Genomic DNA, 14573 nt, shown 5'->3' with positions numbered 1-14573 from the left:
GGGCAGTGGAGCGCTGAGCCTTGGCATTTCTGCTGCGCTGGGAAATTCCCGGAGGAGCAGACGAGTGTTCGGCAGCATGGTGATTCCTTTGATCGCAGAGCATAAAGGAAAACAGGCCAGTTGTTGATTTGTGTTCACTGCAGCTCTGGGCTCTCCCCAGTCGCCTTCAGATCCATATTGTGGCTATCATGCTTTTCTTGTTCAAACAGTAAAACTTAATGATGCCCTTTCATCCCCACGTTGCAGGGGGCTGGCTGCAGCCTGCCTTGCACAGGGAGCAGCCGGTCTGTCCGTGGTGGGGTCCTGCTGTCCCCTGCCGGGCATCCCCAGCACGGCTTGCAGTGCTGCCCCGGGTCCGGAGACTGCAGAGGGCATCATTTCCTGTTATAGCAAAAGAAGGGGCGGCACATGTAAGATTTTCTCTTTAGCTCTGCTGGTTATGTGACTTCAGGCAGCCCTCTGCCATGTTTTTCCCTGGCTCAGGAGCAGAGGGAGGTCTGCCAAGCTCGCCTCAGGATGCTGTCAGTACATTCAGACTGGTTTGGAAAGCAGTGAACCTCTGGGGATACAAGGCAGAGTGAAACTCTTGCTGACTGCAAGGAGATATTTGTACCCAGAGAACCCACAGTTGCAGTTCATTGGTGCTTCCAATCGACTGGGTCCATCTGCCATCATCCTGCTGTCATGACAGTCCATTTGCTCTCTGTGGCAGGTGACCTGGTGGAAGGAGAGCACAGGGAGGCATCACCTGGCACCACTGCAAAGGCTCTGGGCAGCTGCTTGCTGGCTCCCTGTCCTCTGATGGGCCAGGGAGAGCGCTGGTGTCAGTTTGTCTTAGCTGGACACTCTGGTGGGATCACCGCAGCTGCTGCTGCTCAGAGAGGGGACCAAGGCTGCTGAGCAAGGCTACTTGACATGGTGGTTATAGCTGAGGGCTGAGGAGAGAAGAGGAGGTGAAATATCAGAAACCAATTTCCAGAACATTGTCCAAGGCAGTTTGGGAACTGTTTTTATACTTCGGGCAAGCTAAGTGAAACATGTTCCTGTAGGTTTCTTCCAGAGCATGGTTTGTGGTACCCTATGTCCCAGGATAGGATCTCCACTATCTGCATCATTCTTGCAGCATCACCATTTTGCAGAGACAAACATGAGGTGGGTGTGCTGCTCCCCTACATCCTTACTGGGGCAGCCAATCCAAATGCTGCCTTGGTCACAGAAGAATGGCCACAGTGGTCATGCCACACAAAACTAACTTGAGCAAAGTGTGAGTAGGGAGAGATGAAGACAGAGACTAACATGACCATGAAGCCATTACCCTGAGATAAAATCCTCTCAAATCGGCCCATACATCATGGGAAGCAGACTGTAAATGTGAATCCTGGCTGGAAGCCAAAGTGCAAATGGTAAGCCCCTGTGCAAGAGTAGTGATTTAATGTGCTGTGGAGATCACTGCTGTTACATGTCCCAGAACAGCCTGTGCTGGTGCATAGGTTTTGCAATGTTGGTTACAGGCTATTAAACCCTCTAAGCTCAGAAGTTGTCAGTCCTCTTCTGATTGCATAAACTCATTCCTAAAAACTTCACTAAAACACACCTTCATTAAGGTTATCATCTCCCCACTTGAACAGAGGCAGAAGAAGGGACCCTTCTACCAAGAAAAATCAAGTTCATATGAGGTTGCTTTGTAGGAGCACTAGCCAAAAAAATCCTAAATGGAGGGAAGGAGCTGCGGAATGGGTGTTGATACAAATGAAGTCTGAGGATACCAGCTCACTCCATGCTACCCTGCTGGGCACTGGAGTGAGAGAAACACCTAGTGCACCCAGGAAGAGTGACTGAAGGCCTTATGCTGCCCCAGGCTAATGGTCTCCTCAAAAAGAGGGATCAAGGACCCTCAGGAAGGCTAATACAGGCCCGCTCAGAGGATGGAGGCTGGGCAGTAGCCAAAGGAACATGGGGACAAGATGGAAGTTTTAAATTGTTAATGTATTAACCTGCCTTTTCCAAATAGATTCTGTTCCTCCATGACTGCCACCACTGGCACCCATACATTAACATTTCTTTAAAACCCTGGGGCATGTTGCTTTCCAGAAAGGAAACATTGCTGTCAAGGGCACTTAGACAAAGTCAGGTACTTTCTGGGTAAGAGCTCAGTGAAGTTTAATAAGAATTCCAGAGTAAGAGCCCAGCATGCTGCACTGCCCATGTTGGCTAAGGGGGCCCCTACCTCAGGAGGAAGCAGCAGCTTGCTGCCTTGAGCAGTGCTGGGTGCTGCTGAAGGATAGGTGGTCATAGCTCAGGGCTGCACTGTTTTCTGCATCTCTTCAAGCCTAAGCTCATGGCTCTAAGTGATTCTGAAAGACTCTTATGTCTTCCTTTCCTCTATTTGCTTTTAAAGTATTTTTCTACTTTTCACATTTGTAAAGAGACACCTTCAATTCAGTACATCAATGTTAAAAAACGAACATGACAGCAAGGAAGAAAGCATCCAGACTGTTTGCACAACCTGAAAGAACCTGCACAACCTGTACAGCCTGGGAATCCCTGAGATTTGCTCAATTGGTTAGAACATGGTGCTAGTAACACTGAGATTGTGGGCTCAATCCACATATGGGCCATTTACTTAAGAGTTGGACTCAGTGACCCTTGAGAATCCCTTCCAACTCAAAATATTCTGTGAATCTGTATGCCATAAACTCTGGGGCCTTTAAGCTGTTTTGGTGATTACTGGAGGCAGAGGGTGCTCCTGGAGCCTGCAGCAAAGCACCATTAGAAGGCATGGGGATCACCCAGGCAATGCCCAGCCATAGTAGGCAGGGCGGCAGGTACCCCTGCTGGGTTTTTCCTCAGCCTTTGTGTGACCTTCCCTGTTGGCTGCCTCTGATTTCCACTCTCTTGGAAAGGAAGGCTCACCACTGAGTCACCAGTTGTGGAAAAAGAGGCAGTTCCATCAAACACCGGAGGTGGTGCAGGAGGACAAGAGGCAATGGGAACACCCAAGGTGTGACAGTGCCACAAAGCACAGACACAAGTTGGGTTTGCATCGTTCAGCATTGCCCCTCAGGATGCTCTGGAAACTCTTCTCCTGTGGGCCTTTCTATTTTTCACACGGAAAATGTGTACTCTGCCCAAACCTTGTCAGGATTGCCTGCTGCAAAATCTCTGCCACTCAGAACCTTGTGAATGTTCAAAAAAACAGTATCAGCAGTTATTTACAGGAATTATGGACCCATTTCATAAGCTCAGACATTTGGCTGCTGTAGAAAAATACCAGTTTGAAATACAGACTGAGAACCCATGGAAGAGAAGCTGTTACTTTGTCCTTGGCTCAAGTCATCTCTACTTCCAGAACAAGTCAGTACAACACTTACCAGCCAGGCTCAGCTTTGTGGTGTGAAGCAGGTGAGAAGGGATCACAGGGGGACAGGTTCAGCTGGTTGCTCCCTCCCTGCAGGGCTGTGTGTGAGTTGAGTGTGATTCACCCAGTCCCTTGCCCACAGCAGCTTCCCAGCCAGCACTGCAAGGGGCAGGGGCTGCAGTGACTGTCCAGCACAAGGTGAGCTCACTGACCTGTGAACCCACAGCCCTGCAGGCACCACACATCCGTGCTGCCCACTGGGACTGTGCTGTGCTCACATGACCCTCCTGCTGAGACTGCCATGCAGGACTGCCGTGCTGCTGCCCACACCACCTCTTCCCTGAGTGGCAGCAGGTGGGGATTGATGGTGACCTCCAGCAAGATGTACCCTGTTCAAGCACAAAGGAGTGTGGGGCTGGGGTCCAGAACAGCCACTGTTTTCTTGTCTTGTCCTTCAGACGTGCATAGGGCTGCCCCTCTCCTGAGGCAGTGCGTCCTGCAGGGACAAGCCAAGGACTCCCAGGCTGTCTACCAAATCCAAGGCAAAGAGGTCAGAGTACCTGTGCAGCTCATTCCGTACATTATGACACTTGTGAGACCCTGGTGCTGTTCAAATGGCTCTGGTGGCTACAAAACAAAAACACATTTCACTGGTGTTCTGAAAGGAAGAAAATCAGATCTCCCTTGCTGTGCTGTCCTAAGTCTGTGGGACCCCTCTGAACATGTTTGGTCTTGTTCCTGTGGTTGCACATCAGCACAGACACTTCCCAAGCCATATTAGTTAGAACCTGGATGGTGAGCAGCATCCATGGTGGGGGCTCAGCTGCAGGAGGCAGTGGGCCTGGTGTGCCCCTCGTGACTTGCCAGAAACGTGCTGCTCTCTTGCCAGGAGCAAACATCGTCATCCTCACAAATGGTTAACCTGCCGGGAGCTGCACAGCACTAATGACTTCACATTCATTTAATCAGCTTGGGCTTCCAGAGCGTCCACCTCAGGAGCAGGGAAGGCCGTGCACCCATGCTCCCAAAGCCGCAGCCCTGCCTTACCAATCATTAATCACCCGGGCGAGAAGGAGCAAGCGGCAAGCAGGAAAGGGCCGGGTCTCCACAGCCCCCACGGGAGCAGCAGCAAGCAGCGCTGGCCGGTTCCCTGGGGTGGCAGCTCATTCTCCGACCACCCTCCCCTGGGAGGCCCTGTGGAGGTGGCCAGTCCTGCACGCACTGCCCTTTCCTTCGGGAAGGTCACTCAGTCCAGGGAACGAGAGGCTCTGCCTGGTCCTGGGAGCTGCTGGGCTACGTGTGGGGTGGGGGCTCTGAAAGCTGAGGAGTTTCTGCCTGGCTGTACCGCAGCCTTCATCTCTTCGCCATGCAGCGCAAGGCATTTTGGAGTGCCCTGGAGTACACCTGCCGATTGCTGGGCATCTCCACTGCAGCAGGTAAGAGCAAATTCTCTCTGTCTTTGGCACTAAAAGGCACTGAGTGGGTGCTAGGACCTCCAGGCTGCCTCCCTGCCTTTGGCCAGCTGCAGCCACGGCCCCATCTTATGAGGGGGGACAAGAAAACTTGCTCACTTTTGCTTTGGGATCCGGGGTGGGAGAGTGGTGGTTGCCTAGCTAGGTTCTTTCCAAATGCTGTGGGAGGCACAGAGAGACATCAGAAAGGAAGGGCCAACATTCAGAGAGCAAGCTAAAGCACGCCAAAAGAAAAAAAAAAAAAAGAAAACTAAACTGTATTCTTCTAAAACAGACATAGGCATAGGCAAGATGCGAATGAGACTGAAAAGCAAAATACTCATGGCTGTGCAAAACTGCCGGGCTACACTGTGGGATGTGAAGATGAAGGAGGAGCTCCTTGTAGTGTGCACAGTGTCCTGCGCCAGGCAGGATGGAGAGGTTCTGTCCCAGCCATCATGGCATAGTTACTGTAAAAGCATTGCTCTGCCTCTCTAGCAGCCTGTCAGGGAGTAACTCAGAGCAGTTCAGGTTACAGCTGCAGTACAAACACCATAAATTCATCCACCTGGTACTTGGGGAGTTGCATCCTCTCACCCGCTTCCAGGGGCTGCTTTGGACCGGGGTGTTCTGGGTTTGGTGACACACCCAAGTGCTTGGTTTCAGACGAAATGCAGGTGTTTTGAGCCAGGTGTCTCACTCTGGAGTATGGAATACCATTTCACAGGGAGCATCTCCAGATGGGACTTGGGGAATCAGCTAAAGCAGAAGGCTCAGGGCTTGACTCTGGCACTGCTGCTGACTAGCTGTTATGGGACAGGACAGGCAGCACTCTCTGCCTCAGTTTCCCTATCAGTAAAGCAGAGATCAAAGGGTCTGATTTGTCTAAAGGCTGGAGGGGTGAACCAGAGGTTCCTGGTAAGAGGTGACTTGAGGTGGTGCCTGTGGTTCCTGTTTCAGAACCCCAGGGATTTCAGAGTCAGACACTGCAGAGTAAGTCACAGCAGGCCCTCCTACCTTTGTATTTCCTTTATGAGCTGCAGACAGTCATGAAGAAGCACTTTGCTCAAACCAGGGACAAAGTAGAAAGCACACAGATCAGCTGAAGTGTGCACAGGTTCCCAAGGACACAGGTGGGGTGATGGAGGCTCTGGAATGTGCTTTAAAGGGTTGATACTGATAAGAGGCAGAGAGATCTGTGTCTCTGAGTTTATACAAACTCCCAGTAGATAAGTGCATGTTGTGATGATACTGCAACACTGGGAGATGGGACAAAGCTTTAATCAGAAAATGCAGATCACTTAATTTCTTCATCCCCATCCCTTTGGGCCCCCATGAGCCTCACACTGGTCATATTCTCACTTAAAACTCCAAGGAAACTCATAGAGACCTTCCTGGGAGAAAATGTGAGCTTATTGCCATGAGAAAACTAATGCTAAACCAACAAAATTGAAAGTAGTTTACAATATAGAAATGTGTAAGTGGAATATCATCTTTCTCTCCTGCATGTTTTCTTTTCATAATTTTGCAGCATCTGCACATCTTTCTTTAATTTTTCTTTAAATGAGTGCTGCAGTTATCTGTCTGCTTAGCATCACAGAGCATAGAGAGCTGCACTACATCTCACTGTGCTTTTCCATAGGTCTGGTGCATTCCCAGTATCACCTGACTTTCCCAAAAGGCCCGTGAAGACTGTGATGTGCTTGTGTTTTATTCCTCTGTGTATTTCAATGGAGTAAGAAATCAGCTTGATGCAGTGTTTAGTGCCTGATGAGGTGTGTGAGGCTTTTGAATGAAATGGAAACCATGCAGAAGAAATTCCCATGGGTTTTGTTTGAAAAAAACCCCTATGAAATGGAGAGTGCATCAGCCTCACTAATTGATTTTGAGAAGGCCTGGCCAGCTCCTTATGCTGCTAGTAAATACAAGTTACCCACATAATATAAACCTTCCCTTCCCCCAGGATCTTGGAGTATAATGGCTCTCTGCAATGGTGAGGCTACAGGGCTTCCTTTGTATCAGAAAATGGCTAACTGGTCTTATGGCAAGTTAGCAAAGAGTCGTCAAACAGCCCTGTGATTTGCTGCAGTGTTTGCAGCATCTCTACTTCTGTGATTCTAGGCCTTGTGATTTTTGCATCTAGGAAAGACTTCCTACTTATTTCTTAATTCTCATGCTTTCAACCATTTAATTCCTAATCATGTGCCTTTAGCCACATGGTTTGGACAAGATCCAAATCAAGGCAGTGACTAGTCCAAACAAACACCTCGAAACAGCTTTTTTCTTCTTGCAGATTCTTCATCCAAAAATTTTGTGGATAAAGCAGAAGCTGTGCAGAAAGAGGAAATCTCCCCATCCAGAGCAGAGGCTTGAGCTAACAGCCAAGCTGTAGAATTCTGCATTCATCCACAGCGACTGAATGAATGAATGAATGAATGGGAATGAATGAAGTCCACATTTGTAGGAAAGATTATGAAGAATGGTCCTTAGTCACAAGATAGTAAAAGACAGTACTTTGCATGTAGGATTACACAGCTCTTGCAGCTTCACAGCCCTCTGATGACACTGATTTCCCTGTGCTCTGCTCAGGGCTGGAAAGGCAGTGTAGAAGGGTGGCACATGGGCCCCATAAGTTCCCTGGCTGACAGTGGCCAGCAGCTGCAGGAGACACAGGGAAAACACAGAGGGATTTCTTTCAGCCCAGATGGGAATGCTAACTCTTGGCATTGACCTACGCTGCAGTCTTGATGGACACTGATCACTGATCTGTGTCCTTGTTTGGGAGCCCAGTACCCTTCTCCAGATGGGGCAAACGACAGCTCAGAGAAATGGATCCAACCTGCATCTCAAACCTTGGCCAGTGTGCATGGAACAGGACCAGTGGTGAACTTCCTGAGCACCAGTGGATGGGTGGGGACTGCTCGCTGTGGTGCTTGCCCAAGGTGGTGCTCTGGCTATGAAACCTGGGCTTCAGCACACTGCTGACACCTGTGCCCTGTGAATTGGCATGTACTGACCAACTTGCTGCAGCTGGTGTGAGGCATTACATTTCTGCTCCCTTTTAGAAATAATCTTGAAGGGAACTGAAGGATATTTAAGAAAATTTTCCATCCCCTGAAGCTATTGGCCAATCCATCAAAGATTTCAGCCTTGCTAATACTTTTAATCCCCCTAAAACTGACTCCCTGGTGTTCTGTACTGGCTGAGGCACTGAGAGAATGTTCATTCCCTGGTTTTAATCTGCCTGCTCCCATTATATGTTTTTCTGTTTGGCTAGCAAAGGTTCCTGATGCTATGGCTACAGCCCTTCATGAAGGCAGCTGGCACAGTTTCCTTGTTCTGCAGCCACGTGTTGGGTGCAGCAGGACTGGGCAAGCAGGGAGGGCAAGGGAGTGGGGCTGGCAGGCACTGGGGGGACCTGGGCAGAGAAGGATGGGGCAGTGGGCCCTGTGGCAGCTGAGATGTGGCAGTATGGCAGAGAGTGGAACGGTCACAGGACACTGCTGGTCACAGGAAGTTGCTGCTCACCGCCCCCAGCTGTCCAAGGCCAGCTGATATTCCCAGAGCACCTTTCCCCAGCCCACACAGTGGCAAGGCTGCCATAATAGGGGTGTAGCTGGGATGGGTTTCAGGGATGTATGTCAAGGGGAGCACTGATCTCTGACTCTTCTGGGTGGGTGTGTCAGCATGAATCACTGGTGCTGGCAGTCCTAACATGCTGCCCTGCATGGAAGAAGCTGCCTTGCTAGCCCCTGGGGAAATGGGGACATTTATCCTGGAAGCTGGGAACTAACCCAAGGGAACTGGGAATGAACCCTGCAGTCAGCATCTTTCCTACCTTCTCTTTCTAGTGCTGATCGGTGTGGGCATAGAAACTCTGCAGCGAGGACAATTTAAAAGCCTGGCTTTCTATCTGCTGTGAGTATTTTTGCCCTTGAAATCAGAGCTGGCAGGGGTGACAAGGTCAACCCCTCCACCATATGTAGCACCAGACTAGACTTCAACAGCAGCAGGGCAAGGCTTTGGGTATTTCAGATCTCCATACTGAGTTTTCAAAAAAATAAGCTATTTCTGTTAGGAAAATAAATGCTACTGCAGACTCCGGCAGGCCAGAGGCAACACTGGCTGCGAGTTGATTTCCCAGGGGCAGAAGGGCTGTGAGTTTTCCACAAACCAGATGAGCAAAGGGTGTTCAGACCCCAGCATACAGACTCTGTTGAAAATTGGATAGTAAATTCTGGCCCCCTGTGCCCTTTCTGCCCACCTGCAGAATATACTCAAACACAGCCCTGCTCCCCTGACAGCTCCACCTTTCAGTTTTTCAGGGGTTGCAGTTACTGTCTGCGAAGGCTTCTTCTTTATCAGTTTGTTCCTGGAGATGTGCTTCACGTGAGTAGACCCTGCCCACTACTCTCCAGCCACGGTGGGACCTCCCAAAGGCACCTTGCCCCTTACAGGCAACACCAGATCTGGGGGAGCTGCAAGTGCCAGACCAAAGGTCCTGCCCCTAAAGCCAAGGCAAGTGCACTCAGATGGGGGGAGGTAAATGGGTCCATGTGCACAGCCATTTAAACCTGTGTTTTAACCCAGGCTTGTGCTCTAATTTCCCGAGCATCAGCACAACAAACCCTGGTCTTCTATACAGTGTGTAGGCGCAAGGTACCCGGGTTAGAGGAAGAACCAGATCCCCAGGGTGAGCTTGAGCTCCCTTCAGAGACAGCACGGAAGTTCAAATGTCTACAATCCTTATGTCCTTTTCAGAGGCTGAGCACTGCTGCAGTCTTGTAGCAGAAACTCAAAAGTCTTCACAGCTTAGAGACTACACCTTATTCCAAACAGTGACACTTGATTAGTGAGGTGCTGAGATTACTGGCCTCTGGCAAATGCTCTTCTCCCAACAGGAGACGTTCAGGCTTTGCTTATCTTCCCTGAAAAGCACACCCATTTTCTGACAAACCAGAGTGAGGATCTGCACATTTAGATGGGTCATGGTTAGGACCAAATCTTCTTGGCATATGGTTGGTGCCTCATGCTACAAGGACCTCTCTTTCTCTCCCCAGTCACAAGCCTGAATTCCTGGCACAGGCCTTCTGGAAGCGAGCTAGATGCCCAGGGAGCTTCCAGAAATTCCTGGGCTACACTCTGCTCTCAGTGGCTTGCTTCCTGCATCCCGTCCTCGTCTGGCATGTCACCATCCCTGGTGAGAAGCTTGGGTGGGGAGTAGTGCAGATGGAAGAGGAGCATGGTCTGTCAAGGGGTGGGGGTGGGGATGTGCAGGGAGCTGGGCTGGTGGCTGATGGCACTGGGCCAGCCGGACCAAGCACTGCTTGGCAAGGCCTTCCCACTTGCCAGAGCCCTCAGTCAACCTAGTCTTGTCTCCAGGCTCCATGCTGGTGCTCACTGCCCTGGCCTACTTCCTGCTGAGCAAGAGGAGGAAGAGCCCAGGGCACAAAGACATGCATCCCCAGGCAGGTCAGTACGTGGACCCTTCAGCCACTGAGGCAGCCCCAACCATCATTGGTGACACTGAGCAGACCTACACCTTCCACGGGGCCCAGAGGGAGCAGCACCGCTCGCTTCTGGGCCATATGAAGAGCATCCTGAAGGGCAGCAAGGACAGCAGCTCAGCCCCAGAAACTCCTGTCCAACCAGCAGCCGTGCCCGTCCCTCGCAAGCAAGTGCACTTTCAGGAGAAGGTGGTGCAGATCATCCCCTCTGTCAGCGAGGACTTGGAGGATGTGGAGAGTGAGGCTGAGGAGACCACATCGGACACAACACCCATCCTCACCTCACCTGATGCCCCCATCATCATCGCCCCTCTCAGCTCTGCCGGCCTCTTTTGAGCCCTCAGCAGGAATGAGGACAGGACAGACATGCTCCCTATAACACATGCTCCAGCAGCCAAAGGGCCCCAGGAGGTGGCCCTTTTTGCCTTCCTGGCACAAAACTGGCACCCTTTTCGGGGTGACAACTGTGCCACCCCCTCTTCAAGGGGCTGCCTGCACTCCTTTGTCCCCCGCATTGTGGCAGGCCCAGGGGACAGGCGCTGGTTCAACCGGGGTAGTGCCAGCACAGGTTTCTGCTCCCACGGCCTCACCCGTGTCACCCCCCGTTCAGCACTACACACCACTGCCTGCTCCTTCTGACACCACAGCCACGGAGCGTGCCTCCCTTCTGGCAGACACAGGCAGGAGGAGGGGAGACCTCTGTGCCCCAGAGCAGCCTCTGCTGGGGCACTTGTGTCCCTCTGGCCCTCACTGCACATGGCAGAGCTCAGCGCTGGGCCGCGTTCAGCACAGGCACTGCAGCCTGCAGTTCCCTCTCAGCATCTGCATCCGCTGCAGCAGCTTGAGACATGCAAAACATGTTTCTGAGGTGGGCTGAGACCAAGCACACCCCTGGCATTAGCACCTGCTTAGTACCTCCCCAGGCACTCTGAGCCCAGCAGAGAAATCATCTCTGGCCTTGGGGACACCTAAGCAGGAGCAGGGGCCTTCCAGGTGTCCCCTGCTTGGACAGCCCCCTTGAATTAGAACTTTGGGATGACATGGCAGCCCAGGTCTTGAGGTTCAGCACCTCACTGGCACAGCAGACTGTGTGTAACTCCAGTGTGTGTTATTATGGTCCCCAGAGGGCAAAGGCAATAATAAAATTACCATACTGTCCCACCAGTGTCTTCCATGCCAGGTCTTCCCTGAACCCCATAACTCTGGCTTAATCCTGGCATAATTTCTGCCTTTTGAGGACCATTCAGTCATAATCAAGCATCTCCCTCCTATTCAGCTCCCACCTGAGGACATGTGGGAAGAGCTTAGGTGGCTGGGTTCTCTTGGACATGGGCCAAGAAGCCACATTGTCACTGCTGTTGGGATGAAAAGCTATAAATGCTCTGAGTCCAGGCACATAGCACTGGGGGGAAGTGATGGTAATTAGAGAAAGTTCCTGGGATCTGCTAGACTATTTATAAGGTAGAAGCCAGTTAGCTGGCTGCTTTTCTTGTAAATACATTATTCCTTCTATTTAAGATCTCAGCTCTCCAACAGACAATCATCGTGTTCATTTAGAAAAGCAGTGTAAGTCAAAGTGTAATCAAAAGGCAATTGAGATAAGAAACCAGTGCTACTTTTTAATAAACTCTTTTTAAGTGACTTCTAATTTGTGATATGGATGAGGAAGAAGATGAAAGACATTGACTCACAATATTTGACTAACTGTGTTTAATAATGAAACTGTTGACAAGAGCAGTTTATGAAGGGTTACACACACTTGTCAGTCCTACAATGAGACACAGACAAAAACCTTTTTGTTGCAACACCAACATTTAAAATAGTAGCTGTTATTAATCTGCTCTAAACATGATACATGGATTAGAGACCTCCTGTTTCTGGCTGCAGAAATTAACCTTCCACCCTGTCATGGTGTGCTGGGGAAGAGTCGTGTACACATGTGCCTTTAGGGTGGATTTGCACCTGTAAAAATATCTTCAGAAAATTGTGCCCAATTAACACTGCACAACTGATAGCAGCAAGCCCAAGATCCACCCACAGCTTCACCCTCCACCTGGTGTATTCATCACATTAGGAGATAAAAAATAAAGCTATTTTCCTCTAAAGCTGGTGACAGACATACCTGCACCAACCAAGGTCCCAACCCAGCCATGCTAAGAGGATACCCACCCTGGCCTACTCTGCCCAAGAAGGCAGAGCTGGCTCCCCAGCTTCACCACACATCTGCTCTGCAATTAAAGCCACTTTCATTAGCAAAGTCAGCTTTCTGCATTATCCAAGGCTCTTCTTTGAACATTGCTTAATTAATTGCACATAGGGAGATAAACTTCATTGAAAAGGCACTGCTTCCTATATATGGAGCAATCTGCTGACAAGAGAAAGACTGTATTGCTGTAGACTCTTTTCTCCTTAGCAAAGCTCCTGGGCAGCCTGGGTGGGAAAAGATGCTCTGCCACAGATTTCATCCTTCAGCCCTTACTCAATCAGCCAGCCCCATGATTTGTACCTGTGGGGCAGCACAAGGGGTGAAGCAATGTGCTGACAGCACCTTTGGCACTTGGAGGTTTGTAGGGAGCAAATTTCATTTTTCTGTGAAGTGTTTAAAATGCATTTGCACTTTTTAGAGTCTGCACAATTAGGTTTCCATTTTTAGGCTTATCTTTTAAAAGTCTGTTGTAGGTCTCCCTTCAGAACCAAGAATGGAAGAAGCTACAAGTGAGATGTTTTTTCGGGCTTCGTGGAGTCAGCATTGGACCTGGTTGCTTTTCTTGTATGCTCCCTTGTGTGGCCTGTCCTTCTCCATCCCCACAGCTAGTTGGCTCAGGAGATAAAGGCCAGGGAAAAAAATCTTCTTGTCTTTTCTGTGGTATTAAATTGCCTGTTCAGTTAAGGTCCATGGCTGACTCACCCTGGAGTCTGCCAAGAGTTTGCATCCATGCTGGGGAAGTGGCTGCTCCTTCAGAGGCAGACAAGCTGCACCTCAAACAGCACCTGACCAGGTTCTCCCTGCCAAGGAGTCCATTTGTACATTCTCCTCTCTGCTCCTCACCACCCATCCCACCCCTGGTGCCACCTTCCTGCTCCACCACTGTACAGACCTGTTAGCCCAGAGGAACAATAATTAGGAAAAAGAAAGCAGGTGGCTATCTTCTTGGGTAATGAGCCAAATAAGTTCAGGGAGGGCCAGCCACAAATTAAGGGGGTGGGAGATAAAAGAATCTCTTTCAGAGTCAGCAGGCTGTTAGAGCAGCTCAACTGCTTAAAGAAACAAAGCCTCAGGCTTTCTTTAAAACCCAGTGCAGAGGAAATGTTCAGCCTCAGGGGGTGTCAGATGACTTTGCAGAGGCCTCAGAGATTATTCACTCAAGTGTGCACTTCTCTGTTGGCCCCACTCCCTACATCTAGCTGTGAGAGCCATCCCAGGGGCTACTGAAAGCACCAGAGATGATGTAGAGGGCACTGGGGGGGTCTGTGTGAGAAAAGCCCTCATATATGCATGGTAATTGCAGGGAAAGAAAAAGAGGGAGAACTTGATGCTATCAACTTTGCAGTGCACGGTATCTGAATATGAGCTGCCTGAACTGTAAGGCCATACACCACTAAATGAACTCTGCTATGTAATTTTTGCCTGCATTGCTAAAATTCATTACTCGGCTGGTCCATTGAGATTAATCCAGTGAGTTAGAGTGCATAAAGCTATAAACTCCTGGGTGGATTCACATACTGAAAGGAAATGAGATGAATCATCCAAAAGAAATACATGTGTAAGGTAAAACTCTGTGAGGTAATCCTGGCAGAAATTGTTTCCTTCAAAATTTCCACCAAAGATTCCCCTGCATCAGGAAAATTTTGCCTGCTTTACATGTGAAGTGGAAACACTCTACAATGCTAGATAGCCCCTATCAAAATGTAGTGAACTGGTGTGTTGCAAGCAGTTATTCCATTTTATGATTTCTATGCAGGAAAACCAGATTTCGGTGCAAACTTCACTTACAATTCCTCTCTTCTTCTAATTCATAAGCAGTTGTTGCAGAGCCCTGGAGACATGCACACTCCCTGCCCCACCACAGTGCTTCCACCTCACACCAGGGACTCAGATGGTCACCCTCCTAAATCCCCACTGGGACTCTGGTCCCCTGTTTCTCTGAGCACTGCTCCATATTTGAAACATGGAAATTAATGTTTTACCCAAACAACAGCAGTGTTAGGAAAATAAGGCACACTTGGAGAGAAAAGTGTTCAGTTTCTGCAGTGTCA

The 14573-nt window shown here is 49.8% G+C and overlaps 1 protein-coding gene across 1 annotated transcript; it reads left to right on the top strand.

Annotated features, from left to right (window-relative positions):
* Positions 1 to 4724: 4724 nt before the first annotated feature.
* On the top strand, positions 4725 to 10652 carry TMEM72 (transmembrane protein 72). Its single transcript, XM_053984229.1, has 5 exons — positions 4725 to 4794; positions 8661 to 8727; positions 9127 to 9198; positions 9870 to 10009; positions 10192 to 10652. Exons 1-5 carry the CDS (start codon positions 4725 to 4727, stop codon positions 10650 to 10652), a joined length of 810 nt encoding a protein of 269 aa, XP_053840204.1.
* The last annotated feature ends 3921 nt before the right edge of the window (positions 10653 to 14573 follow it).

This window comes from Vidua macroura, chromosome 8 (assembly GCF_024509145.1).
Source record: "Vidua macroura isolate BioBank_ID:100142 chromosome 8, ASM2450914v1, whole genome shotgun sequence".
NCBI classification, from domain to species: domain Eukaryota; kingdom Metazoa; phylum Chordata; class Aves; order Passeriformes; family Viduidae; genus Vidua; species Vidua macroura.
Note: the sequence above shows the minus strand (reverse complement) of the source record. Positions and strands in the feature narration are given on the sequence as shown.

What these genes read in the sequence shown, in the direction of transcription:
- TMEM72 (XM_053984229.1), top strand. Translation starts at nt 4,725, where the DNA reads ATGCAGCGCAAGGCATTTTGGAGTGCCCTGGAGTACACCTGCCGATTG. An exon ending in GGGCATCTCCACTGCAGCAG is followed by an intron (nt 4,795 to 8,660) that starts GTAAGAGCAAAT and finishes TTCTCTTTCTAG; the next exon opens with TGCTGATCGGTGTGGGCATA. An exon ending in AGCCTGGCTTTCTATCTGCT is followed by an intron (nt 8,728 to 9,126) that starts GTGAGTATTTTT and finishes TCCACCTTTCAG; the next exon opens with TTTTTCAGGGGTTGCAGTTA.